The following is a 14063-nucleotide window of genomic DNA, read 5'->3' on the forward strand; positions in this document are numbered from 1 at the left end:
TGAAAGAAAGAAAGAAAGACTGATTAGTTAGAATGAAAGAAAGAAAGACTGATTAGTTAGAATGAAAGAAAGAAAGACTGATTAGTTAGAATGAAAGAAAAGACTGATTAGTTAGAATGAAAGAAAGAAAGACTGATTAGTTAGAAGAAAGAAAGACTGATTAGTTAGAATGAAAGAAAGAAAGACTGATTAGTTAGAAAGAAAGATAGATTAGTAAGAGAGAAAGAAAAAAGATTGATTAGTTAGAAAGAAAGATGGATTAGATAGAATGATAAATAGATAGATTAGTTAGAAAGAAAGAAAGAGATAGATAGATAGATAGATAGATAGATAGATAGATAGATAGATAGATAGATAGATTTAGAATGGTAGTTTAATTGAGTCTAGGGCTAGGTTAGGGTTAGGGTTTGTAGAGTTAAAGCTCTAGGAGGAGTTAGAGTTGAAAAATGTTGGGTAAGAAAAAGAATAATAACTAGAAAAAAAAGTTTGTTGAGACAAACTTTAAGTTGGCTTGAGAAAGCCTGACCAGAGAGTTTGAAGAAGTTAAAAGTAGTTAGAAGTTTAAAGTAGTTTAAATTCTGATTGACAAATTAGTTAGAAAGACATAATAGTTAGAAAGAAAGAAAAAAAGAAAGAAAGAAAAAAATAATAGAAAGAAAGAAAGAAAGAAAGAAAGAAAGAAAGAAAGAAAGAAAGAAAGAAAGAAAGAAAGAGATTAGGTAGAAAGAAAGAAAAAGATTAGGTAGAGAGAAAGAAAAAGATTAGGTAGAAAGAAAGAAAGAAAATGGATTAGTTAGAATGAAAGAAAGAAAGACTGATTAGTAAGAGAGAAAGAAAAAAAATATTAGTAAGAAAGAAAGAAAGATAGCTAAGTTAGAAAGATAGATTAGTAAGAAAGAAAGATATTAATAGAAGAATAATATTATAGAATAGAATAGAATATAGAATAGAATAAAAGAAGAATAATATTAAGTTTAAATAGGATTTCAGTAAGTTGGCTTTTCCTAACCAACTTAATAAAACTCAAGGAACTAAGCATAGGCATATTTGTCTTTTATTAAACATTTAAGGAAAGGGTTTTTTTTTTTTTTTTTTTTTTTTTTTTTTTTTTTGGGCAATGTTGTGTAATATGGCACATGCAACAATGTCCCAGGCCCTGTCAGGTGTGCAACCCTCAGATTTTCAGACACTGAAATCTTCCCTTTAGCCAAAGTTCATTTCATTGTGTGCCCTTGTCCTGGCTAGAGCTGCATTGTAACCAGGGTTCGAAATGACTTAGGACTCTTGGGGGGTCCCCTAAAATTTAATTATTAAATTATTAAAAATTCTTTAAAATCTAATTAAAAAGACTTTTTTTTTTTTTTTGGTTTAACCTCAGAATAGTTTATATCTCGCAATTCTGACTTTATAACACGCAATTGCGACTTTATATCATGCAATTATGACTTTTTATCTCAGAATTACGTGATATAAAGTCGCAATTGCGAGATATAAACATGCAACTCTGAGAAAAAAAAGTCAGAATTTCAAGCAAGTTATATTCCTCGCAATTGCGAGTTTATATCTCATAATTTTGACGTTATAACACGGAATTTTGACTTAATAACACACAACTGCGACTTTATATCACGCAATTCTGACTTTATAACCTGCAATTGCGACTTTATATCACGTAATTCTGAGATAAAAAGTCAGAATTGTGAGATTAAAAAGTCGCAATTAACGTTACCTTGTTTATTTTTCACATTGTGGCGGAAACAAGCTTCCATAGTCTGCTGTTAGCTGGCAGATAACGTTACAGCTAACAAGAAACGTTGACAAACGTACTCTTCTAATCATTACACTGGATATCTAGTTAATGCAACTTTTGATATAGGAACTCGAACTCCTAATATTTTACTATAAGCAATTATGGAGATAAACATAATCGAAGCACTTACAGGATTTTCATTCAGGATTTCACTCTTTGTGAGGTTTCGTTTTGCCGCGTTCAGCTACAGTGCGTGTCTGCGGGAGCACCACAACAACAATCTGTGACGCTAGAACTCACTCGGCTAATAGCTGCCCTGATTGCTGCCTCGCGCTAGGAAATAAAATAATTACTGTTATAAATATAAAACGTCACTAAAGACCTATAATTTTCACAATCATTTTTAATGTTAAAATATATTTGTCGGGGACCCCCCAAAATCCAAAAATAAATTCTTATGGGGGGTCCCTAATGACTTATGGAGGGTCCGGGACCCCCCCAGACCCCCCTCATTTCGAACCCTGATTGTAACTGGTTTGGGTCAGGGAATGGGGTCATAATCCCCTGTCTGCAGGAACATGTCATAATCACCTATGAAAAAATGCAGTTCACACACACAAATATTATAGAAACACAAACTTTTATTTTGGATGCTATTAATCGCGATTAATCATTGCACAGCACTTTTACAAGTAATTCAGTGCAGTGAGCTCAACAGCACTTGGCATTTAGTGATACTACAACACACACAGGTAGGCTTTGTGTTCCCGTGTTCATTTGTGACCTGATTAATTAACAACGGGTTAAAGATTTTTTATTCGGAATATGAATGCTGATGTCACAAACTCCCAGATAAATAATAGCCTACTGTAGCCTCTCAACCTGAATCACACCGTTTGAACTGCACGCGCACGATCCTCCTCGCTGCTGACGGGCGCGAGCGCGGCTCTGTCCAGCAGCGCGCGACTCTATCACTGCCGAGGCTCGCGAGCGCGGAGGAGGAGCTGTCAAAGTTTACAGCCAAGTCGAGCGAGTTTTCTCAAGAAGGCAAGATCTCTGGACATTTAGAACACCCCGAAAGAAGAGCTCTTCAAACTGGAGTGAAGTCTGAGAGGTTTGAAACATAAGAAATGGCAGGACCAACTGAGCTGGGATTGATTTTTACCTTTCTGCTCTCAGGGAGCCTCTGTGCGACGCCGGAAAAGAAAGGTAGGAGACACTCAGTATTATGAAACGGCTTGTTGTGTAAGATTAAACCTTCATCTTTGAATGCTCTCTGGTAGATCTAGATGGGATCGTCGCACATACCTTCAGAGATGTGCGTGCGCTTAGAGGAACCTCAGTCAGTCAGCGTGGGAACAGTGGAGGTTTGTGTTCACTGTCCCACAGAGAACTTACTCTTGGACTCGATTAGTCTTTTAAATTACGTTTTTATTGAACGTGACATTTACAGACAATAATACTCCTTCTGGAGGAACCTGAGGTTGAGTCTATAGTTCACACAGGGATCAGCCCAAATTTTAAGGCTCTATAACCCCACCCCATACTTTTAATAAGGTTGTGATTTCTTTGCGTTCATTAGTGAACTGGCGTGATTTATATACGGTAGTTGAGGCGAAGAGAAGAGGATATTGCCTTGAACTACTTCTTCACTATAGATTAAACAGCTGTAATAATACTCTAAAATGTGCTTCATGTGGCAAATTGACAGGTTTTATTCAAGTCAAAATATTACTTTTATGAAAAAAATTAACATAAGGTGACGGTTATGACATATGGTGAAGCTTACAATAAGGTTTCGGTTGTTAACATTAGTTAACTACATTCAGTCCCTCCACGATCAAAATGACTGATTTTGTGGTGGTAATTTCCAGAAATTTGTGGAAAAAATGTGCGATTTTTATATTTTATAATTAGGACCTCACATTTACCATAATAGTATGTCAGATGCACAATATCATACACGACACAAATCACAAACAAAATGCATAAAGCTTGTTTATTTTGGTCTAATCAAATTCTCATCAAATTAACTTTTAAAACAACCTATGGGCACAACACAAGACCAGGAACATCCAAGTAATTATTTAAATAATCAAGTAAACTCTCAGTAATGAAATAAGAACAAAGGAACAAATAACAAAAAGAAACAAAACAGGACAAATAAATACAAGGATACAGTTACAAACGGTGGATAATTTACATTTTTCTTTTTAAATTGTGCTGTATTGTTGTTGCTTGATTAACTTTAACAACACTGACAACAGCAGGTAAATTAGGTTACTGTCACTTTAAGACCTACTACAGTAATGACAAACGTCCCAATCAGTTATTACTGAATGTTTTACATAAATACTCGCCAAGATGAATATTTTGAAGTAATTGTAGCTATGTGTATTTGTTCAAGTGCCTAAAGTGAATTCAATACTTTACGCTGACAGGCGGTGACACGCAGTCAGTCACACACACACACACACACACACACACTGCAGTCACTTGGTCAACACAAAACAATTTACCCCCACTCTCGTGCATGCTCTCGTGCAATATATCAGGATATTGCTTAGCCCGGTCCTTGGCGCTTATGTGAGAGGGCAGGTGAGACAAATTTTCTTTAGCCATCCCAGCTAACACACGACGTAACAGTTACGTAATGTATTCGTACTTTTTGGTCACGTCATGACTTTACTAACTGACAACGTAACTACAACGTCTTATGCTCGGAATTTCATTACCATCATATTACCAAACCACAACGTCGTCAGTACGTCCTCCTAACGTTATAAGATAACCAACAACGTTCCAGATACGTACTCTATTCGTAATAACTTGGTCATTTCATGACTAGTAGGTAACGGAACTGCAACGTAACGGGACCGTAATTTCATTACCATCATATTATCAACCCACAACGTCGTCAGTACGTCCTCCTAAGGTAATAAGATAACCAACAACGTTCCAGATACGTACTCTATTCGTAATAACTTGGTAATTTCATGACTTACTGGCAACGTAACTGCAACGTCACGGGCCGGTAATTTCATTACCATCTTATCAGACTGCATTTCTATGAAATATTTTATTTGTTTCAATTGACCCTTCGCTAAGCCCCGCCCTCCTTAGTTACTGTTGCTACGCCTGTCAAGCTTTTGCGCCTGGCACGTCTATTACAGTATGAATGCACTGGTTTCAGACATTCCTAAGGAGATAATTAGTCATTTTTGGCGAACAGGTGAAAATATGAGAGTGCAATACTGCAGTATGCATTCGAGGGCTATATCCACGACATAATATGCAAACGATTAGAGAATAATTTCATCAAAATTGTAGTTAAAGCATAACGTTAGGTCCAAGCGCAAGCAGCAGCCGCCTCATACGCTGACCATTCAAATGGGAAACACACAAATTTGAGGAACAGCTCTGTGCATGCCCAGCAGGGTAACTGAAATTTGAAAATATTCTAATATTTATAAATCAAACAGCTTATCCATATGTATTATGGAATAAATACAAGACATTAGCCTGACCACTTTGCAATGATAACATTCTCCCGCTTGTATTTTTAGCGCGCCAGGCTAACGTTACTGCTCACACGTCGGACTAACTTACTGTTATGAACTGATTAAGTTTGCATACCAACCTTTTCCTTGGAGATCTCCGGCAAGCCCCGTGATGTTCCCTCCTTTTACTAACTACCTTTTACTTTTACTAGAACTAACGGGAGAGTCGCGATCGGATTGGGGTAACGTTACTAGTTTGGCCGTCGATTAACAAAATGCTGAAATATATTTTTAAGTAACGTTAAGTTATGTCAGTGAGCCTCCGTCTTGCCTTTAATCACATACTTGATCCATGAGCTGGACAATAACTTTATTCTAGAGCTGCTATAAAGCCAAAACACTTTACTTTTAATTTCCTATTATCAATGTAAAGCTGCTTTGGAACAATCTACATTGTTAAAAGCGCTATATAAATGAAGATGACGCCCGGCATTTCTCCCCTTGGGTTTTAGGTTTCGGGAAGGGAACAAAATCCACCACCCCGTCCAAACTTTTAGGATACCGGGTATCAGATTTGCACAATCCATACGCACAACGCTTCGGCATGTTTCCCTCGCTCGAAAGCTTGCCAGACCTCCCGCGCGTAGTTACGGTTGCTAAGCCACGATTGGCCTGTGGCGGTTTTCGGGCGTGGCTTAGCGAAGGGTCAATTGTTTGTTTAGTATTCCGTACGTTTGAAAGACGTTAATTTTATTCAAGTAAGGTTATAATTCTAGATGTTTATGTTTGTAAATGTTGCGTGGCTTTTGGCGTTTTAATGGGCGTGCGCGTGAACCTTCGAGTCGCCCTCAAACACTGGAGCGGAGATGAGTTGCCATGGAAACGGCGCGGCACCGACCCGCACCGCACGCGCCTGCCTCACTGACGGCAACTGACAAAGCAGCTGAACTCCATCTCTCGCTGTTGTTTTCACTGCTTTCTGGTGAGTTTAGTCTCTAAAATCACACAAATAATACACACAACTGTTCTTGACACTTCTCTTACTTGTAATTGACACGCTTTTGTTGAATATTTGCTTAATAGAAATGGTTTAGTGTCTTCGGAAAAAGTCCGTTAGCATCTCAACCGTTTTCAGAAGAGGTAACGTTATGCTAACTTCATAGCTTGAGCTTTTGATATGAACGTTTAGGCTTTTAATCACATCTTAATAGGTAGATGAGAGGTTTTGGTAGTTTTGTAAAAAAAAATAAGTTAGTTTGGAAGTGAGCTAATTTATTTAACATAAACGTATGTATTTAACATAAACGTACTCGATGACGTCACTTACATGGAGTGTGAAAATTGGCTGAAACTAGCTCAATGGTTAACACAAATTGATCAGAATAGTTCTGTGATTTCAGCAGCAACAAAATAATCCTTCTACAACAGAGGGGAAGCTCCATGACTTCAACATTTCTGAAGAAAGCTGCTGCCAGAGAAGTTGGAAACAGGTGAAGTGAGGAAGCTCATTAAATAACTTAATATCCATTTTCTCACAGTATTTTGTCACCTACTGTATATCACCATGCATCTGTTATTGTCTTATTTTTTTAATTCTCATATTTACATTTACATTTATTTGTTTAATTTATTTTAAGAAAGTTTTGACATCCAAACTTAAGTTACACGAGCAATATGAATAAGTGAACAAGTAAAACTAAAAACATAGATAAACATTTATGATTATTATCAGTGTTGAAAACAGCTGTGCTGCTTCATATGTTTGTGTTTTTCAGGGTTATTTGATGGATGAATGGAAAAAAAAAGCATTTATTTGAAACATAAATCTTTACTCTCTCTTCTGGTCAATTTAATGCATCCTTGCTGAATAAAATATGTTTTTTTTTATTTTTAATCTATTGAACCCAAACTTTTGAACAGTAGTGTATACGTTGGGTCTATTTAACAACGAATCCTGGAGAGAGAAAAAAGAAAATGGATTAAACTTTTACATTGGTTTACACAAAAAGATTAATCAGCACAACTGTTTTCAACATTGATAATACTCAGAAATGTTCAGGACGTTTGCATTGTAAGTTTAAATTATTTTTTTTTTCATTGCAAATATTAAAATGCTGACTCGTTAGGCCATGTTTTCTTTTTAAAATCAGATGATTTCCTATTAATTCAATAGAATGTAAGGGAATAACTCTAGAATAACCTTCCTGATAATGTTTGGGGCCCAGAAACACTATTCTAATTTAAATCTAGATTAAAGGGATACTCTACCGTTTTTTCATATTAAACTATGTTATTCCCTTATCTAAGACGAGTTGATACATACCTCTCTCATCTCAGTGTGTGCACTTAATCGCTCTAGCACGCGGTGACGCTTTGAAAGCACTAAGCTTACCCCAGTATATTCAGTGGTATCTAGCAGCAATGAATTTAGAAGTGAACAAACACATCAACGTTTTCCCTATTTAAAAACAGTTACACGAGTAGTTATATGACCAAGTATTCGACCAAGTCTTTCCACTATTGACAGAAGTGAGAGGAAGAGGATCAGGCGTGACTTTTTACTGCGCCAGTCGAAGTACTTCCAAAAGTGCTATTACGCCATACATTATAGTTATCCTTTTTAACCCACTTAGAAAAGCGCCACGCTTTATTTTGTGTCACCATACTTGGTCGTATAACTACTCATGTAACTGTTTTTAAATATGGAAAACGCTTATGTGTTTGGTCACTTCTAAATTCATTGCTAGATACCATTGAATATACTGGGGTAAGTGCTTTCAAAGTGTCACCGCGCGCTAGAGCGATTAAGTGCACACACTGAGATGAGAGAGGTATATCAACTCGTCTTAGTTAAGGGAATAACATAGTTTAATATGAAAAAACGGTGGAGTATCCCTTTAAAGACACATCTCTTTAGCCAAGAATTCAATGAACACATCTCATAATCTTGCACTATATGTGATGAAATAGTAAAGTGCACATGATCATCTTTTGCCTGAAATAATATGAACAGCAGCAATGCTAATCTTTCTCCTGTTGTCTCCTTGTTTCTATCTCAGGATGCTCAGCATATTTTACTAGAGATTACAGCAGCTCCAGTTCGGATCCAGCCTCACTTGGGAAGGCTTCAATGACATCAACACTCTTGAAGACAATGTGTTTAAACAATTTTCAGATGTTAAATTATATTTTAAAGTGTTTAAACTAATTTAAGTTTTTATGTCAGGTGGTACAACAAAAATATTATGTATTGTAGTTGTACCACCTGACATGGAAAGTGTACCACCAACCTACCCATACTTGAAATTAGCAGTTTTTATCAGTATTTGAGAGAGCTCTACAAACTTTTTCACTTTGCCAAAGAGATCAGTTAGGCTCCTCTGGACGATGCATTATCATGTTTACTGTTATTACCTTGTAAATTCATAATAACATTTGAGAATATACAAATTGCTGGACAAAAGTTTCTCAATTATCTCAACAGCTTTAAAACTACTGATATTTATAAAAAACAATTATATGAAAGGCTTCAAACCTAAAATGATGTCATAGTTTTTATTTTTATTATTAAGACACCATTTTAAATTGTTTTCTTAGTCTGTTCATTTGTTCGGACAGTTGCACCACCACCTGACATTTTGGGGTTTAATGCTGCCTTCAGGAATCATCATAAATAGGCCTAGTTTAAAGAAAATGGACATAGTAATCACGACTTCAGAAGAAGAAAAACAAAATATGTATTATTAAATGTACAAAAAAAATAATGATTTCAAACCAAGGTTTTATAGAATATAGTGATACATGTCATGAAGTTATAAAATTATTTTAAAAGGAAATAATGCACTTGCCACAACATAACTTTGTGTTGTTATGTTTAGAAAAATATATGAGTGATTTTTAAACAAAACTGTCTGCTTATACAGATTCTATCTTTCAGTGCTAATTGCTTTGTGTATTTAAATGTTAAATGGGAAAACACTCAACTGTTCTTTTTTCTTGCATTTTTCTTTTCTTATTCTTGCTTTGTTATTAGGGCCACTGAAATGAAGATGTGTAGGAGTAGTTAGATGTTCAAGCTTTTGGGGAAAACCTTGTTCATGTAAATGTATAACCTGTTTGCATACTGTTTTTGCTGTTTGTGCTTTGTTCTATAGTAAATGAACTGAATTAACCGAATTTTGAGTCTGTATCTTTAATATGTCGTTGAAAAAGTCTCTAAAATAGTTTTGGGCCAATGAGGACAAGTTAAATTAGACCACTGCATGTCCGCCCATATTATTAAAAACTAAAATGACCAACTGGTTACCAACACACGACTGTCGATCCACAACGTTGCCACGACGTCGCCGTTACTTACTGACAACGTTACAAAGTTACGTCGTGGCAACGAATCCAGGAATTTCACTTTTCCGGTTGCCACGACGTAACTAGTTACGTCGCCACGACGAAAGTTTGGTCACCAGATTACGTTGCAGTTACGTAACAGTCACGTATTTGTGTTAGCTGGGATGTTTCTGACAGACCGCTCACAGACATCATGCGTGCGCAACATCTGATCTTTAACCACGTAAAATGCATTGAAACTTTAATTAAACTAGAGATATTTCAATTGGGTGATTATAATTTAATGTTTTGTGAGGTCTTTTTCATTTTTGTAATTATTTTGCGGTTAAATTAGGAATTATGCAGGATCGCAAAAAAATGGGACATTTTGTTGATTTTGCGTTGTATTCAGCGATCGCGGAATAAAAACTGGAGGTGACTAATTTATTAATATTAGTTAATGTTGATCTCAACATTTACTACATTATTTATTTTCCATCTTTTTTTTTTATTCAAAGTGGCTGAAAAACTCCAGTGAACAGCAGCAGGTTATGAATTTTGAATGAAATTTAGTTTTTAATTTTAGTGTGTTGACCCTGAAAATGACTTTTGTCGGTTTAACAAAATGTAGTCAGGTAAGTTCAGTCATAATAAACATTATATTTGACTCCATATTACATGAAGCTTCATTAGGTTATCTAAAATGCGTGCTAATGTGCTGGTCCACCACATTTTCTTTGATGTGAATGCAATTAACTAAAGCCATTTATTTAATCTATGATGTTAGTGTTAGAGTTTGTCACATTTATTCGATTTGTTTAAAGTGTGTTTATATGTCACTCTGCATATTATTTAGACGGTCTCAGGGGTGTCCTGTGTGTAAACACATGGCTCTGCCAATACTGACAGATGGGACACAAATCACTTTATTACAGTCTGCTTCCTCATTAGGACTCATTCAGGTTTACAGTCACGGTGCCAAGAGAGGAATCTCCTCCCTTTATTATAAGTTCTGTTTTGACAGTCATCAGTGACGTTACCTTTTCATGCAGATTTTGGTTTGTTTGAATTGCTTTGTACTACATTTGCAATTTATATAGTGGGAGTCTATTGAACAAGTTTACGTGGTCACTCATTATCATTGTGAAATGCACTGATTGCCAGTTTTCCAGACCCCATATTGGTTTAGAGGACGGGTATTATAGTGTCAATGAGGACAGTCGTGACGTCCCATAATGTCTTCGGGCTCCCTGTTGTGCCTCGCTCAAGGTCAGAGAAATGCTGCAGCTATCTGTTATATTTAAGAGCGAAACAGCTGTTTAGTCTTCATAGATTATCTATCTGAATACCAGATAAAAATGCGTTTACTGGCCCTGATCCCAAGGTGCACTCATGTTGAGCTATATTTGAATTTTCAGTAAAATGTCCCACATTTGGTCATCAGTCCAGCCACATGCAACATAGACTTTCAAATGTCTCTTTCATTTAGTTTGGCATTGACCTCTGGATGCCCTCCTGCCTCATTGTGACCTAGAACAATGTCTCTCAGGTGGTCACCTCAATGCAGTGCAGTTAGAGCCATATGTGGGTACAGATGCTGGATTTTTTTTTTTATTGTACTTTGCCACCTAATTAAAGTAGCTTTGAAGCATACATCCCCAATAGTACAGACAGAACTCATAATTTCTTCTGAAAAAGGGATGGGCTATAAAGCAAAGCTTGTCACATCAAAGTGGATAAGCTTGTATTCTTTAAACTCAAGTTTTTTGGGTTTTGTTCCAATTTCATTGGACCCAATTTATTCCAAAATGAGAAAGTCCCTAATAACTTGCCCTCATTGTATATTTTAATTGGGTTTGTATACAGGCACTGAGATTTAATCTAGTCCATCTGAGAGAGTTGCTCTCACAGGTCTTCTTCAGACACATCCAGACGGCTCAGAGGTGACTCAAAGTTAAAGCATACAAATACGTGTGAGATGAGCTTTATTTGTGTTTGCCGGGTCTGGAGCTTTGACTGGCTTAGTAGTAAAGGTGTAGGAATGAGGTTTGTCTGCATGTTTATACTGTACAGTATGTCTGGAAAAGTCAAAGTCTTATTATACTTTTTAGTAAAATGCTGCTCTTCTCACGAAGTAAAGGTTAAACCTCTTGTGATCCTTCTCTGTTTAACAGTCCAAAGGTACAAGTTACATTAGTATTTCACCCTCTTTTTCCACCATAAGATAGTTTCTTAAAGCATTTTAATTCTGCAGAACTGCTGCAGAAAACCATATTCACCCTTATGTTGTTCCAAACCTGCATGATTTTATTTCTTCTGTGGGAACACAAAGAAAGATATTGTGAAACATGTGTTTTATTCCATACAGTGAAAGTCAGTGGGGTCCAAAACAACATTGGACCCCAATGATTTTCATTGTTCGGACAAAAACAGTTGAAACATTCTTCAAAATTGCTTAGGCTATGTTCAGACTGCCAGCAAAAATCCAGATCCAGATGGGGTTTGAAGGTCCGGACAGCAAAAAAAAACAACAACAAAAAAAACCAAAAAAACAAATGAAAACAATTTTTAGGTGGTTTGAAATTTGATTCCAATGCAATTTTTACAGATGCGTCTGAGTCTGAATGCTTTGGCTGCTAAAATCTGATTTTAAATAGTTTTTGCATCAGTCTTAACATACACACAATGATATAGTCAAAACTGGTGAGGAACACGGTATTCATACACGGTATTCAAACAGTAGCCTGACTACGTCAGACTTCCTACTTCCGCTCAATTTCATTTCGCTTCTGTACTCAGTCTGAGACAGCAGCTTATCTTTCAGTTTGCCACCGGCTTTCGGACGGCCGGGCCAATCAAAGAACAGAGGGCGGGCTGAGAGCCGCGACGTAGACGCTAAATGTACCGTGGATGCATAGATTTACTTCACAATAATCTGCAAAAGTCGCGCACAGCCATGTTCACTCCGGTATTTCACTCGATGGTTTTGTTTTCGCATCATACATGTGTTTACAGTGGAAGTTAGATGCGGCTGAGCATGCGCATAACACACGCCATAACCAAACGTTATGTGATTGGCTTACGGGTAACCAATGATTTTAAACTTCAGACAAGCGCCCCCTAGCAAGAGAGAAAACACTTCTCTATTATGCCATTCCAGACTCTATCTACAAAGCAAAGCGAAGTAGCAGAGTCTGGTATTACCAGGCTATTCAAACAGTATGTCCAAAGATTTCAGCCGTGACTACATCAGAGTATATTTCAGTCTTAAGCCCTATTCAGACGGGACTAGTTTTCCAAACGACGTTTGAGTTACAATTCTTATCAACCTACGTCTGTGATTTCATGTACGGATTCGGACGGGACTAACATCTCCGTGTTTATTACCGAGGTAGGCGTGTCTGTGTTTTACATGTGGGCATTGCAGAAGATCACGTGTTCAGAATGCGTGGATTGCGTATGGTCATAGGCTACTTTTAAAATTAAGCACTTTGAAATATAAAGTAAAACGTCCTAACGTATTTAGTGTTTTGTAAACATTTTATAAAAATTGTAGTATAAAAAAACTACAGTGTTTCCCCTACCATTATATAAGGGGGGCGCCCCGCCCTCCTAACGGCTCCCCCCGCCCCCCTTGAAGGGCAAGTAAATTTGATTTGATTTTCTTTATAGCGCCAGATCATTTTTTTTTTTTTTATTACAAAAACTAAATAGCCATTAAGTAATATGTTATTTATCTTATTTCCACGATGGCATGTCTTTTCTGTCTGTGTTTGCGCGTTTACGATTATCCCAGTGAGTGCGCAAGCGCGCACACTCACACACAAACAAACACTTGCGTCAAAAACAGACGAGCACTAGCGGACAGAGAGCGCGCGGCGGGAAATATGTCGCTGAACTGAAGATGGCAACACTCACTCTACTGCGAGTAGCAGCCGGAGTAGCTCTCCTGCTCCAAGTCTAACGCCCGTTTCACACATATTTCGTTTGCAGTGCGTATGCGGTGAGTATTGTTTTCCGTACCGTACCCATGTTTACAGAGCTTTCACACTGCACGCGGATGCAGTCCGTCGATGATCGATCCGTTCCAGTTGCGGTGCGTATACAGCAGTGCAGCGATCGTTTCCGCACCGAGTCTATTTTTGCCGTTTATATACTGTCTATGATTTTTGCTGTGCTGCAAATGCTAAATTAAAGTGACAGCGCATGTTTCGTGGTCAAAATGAACACAGATTGACCTGAAAATGTAGTCATTTCACCATAAGTGCGATTAATTAAATAAAATGTATGTATTTATACCATAAATTTATTTAATTAAATACTACTTTTTTTCATTTTAAGACCGGGGTAAAGCAAGGAAAACTACAATTTACCTCAACAAGGCGACATAATGACATTCGTGGAGGTGGAGAAACAAGTTCTTTGTGACATGCAAGATTTATTGTATTAAAATTGAAATGCAAAAGATTTTAATATAAATACATGGTTAA

At 36.9% G+C, this 14063-nt stretch overlaps 1 protein-coding gene across 2 annotated transcripts in view; it reads left to right on the top strand.

The window, feature by feature from the left end:
* Positions 1–2723: 2723 nt before the first annotated feature.
* LOC311071434 (epidermal growth factor receptor-like) overlaps positions 2724–14063 on the top strand; it is a 48838-nt gene continuing 37498 nt past the window's right edge. Inside the window, exon 1 of one of the 2 annotated variants that reach the window (XM_084095850.1) lies at positions 2724–2959. In XM_084095850.1, coding sequence (XP_083951976.1) covers positions 2881–2959 — 79 coding nt within the window. In that variant the 5' untranslated portion in view covers positions 2724–2880. The remainder of the gene's footprint in view (positions 2960–14063) is intronic. The other variant, XM_084095849.1, reaches the window with a different exon arrangement.

Source organism: Abramis brama (assembly GCF_963993115.1).
Source record: "Abramis brama genome assembly, chromosome: 20".
NCBI classification, from domain to species: Eukaryota; Metazoa; Chordata; class Actinopteri; order Cypriniformes; family Leuciscidae; genus Abramis; species Abramis brama.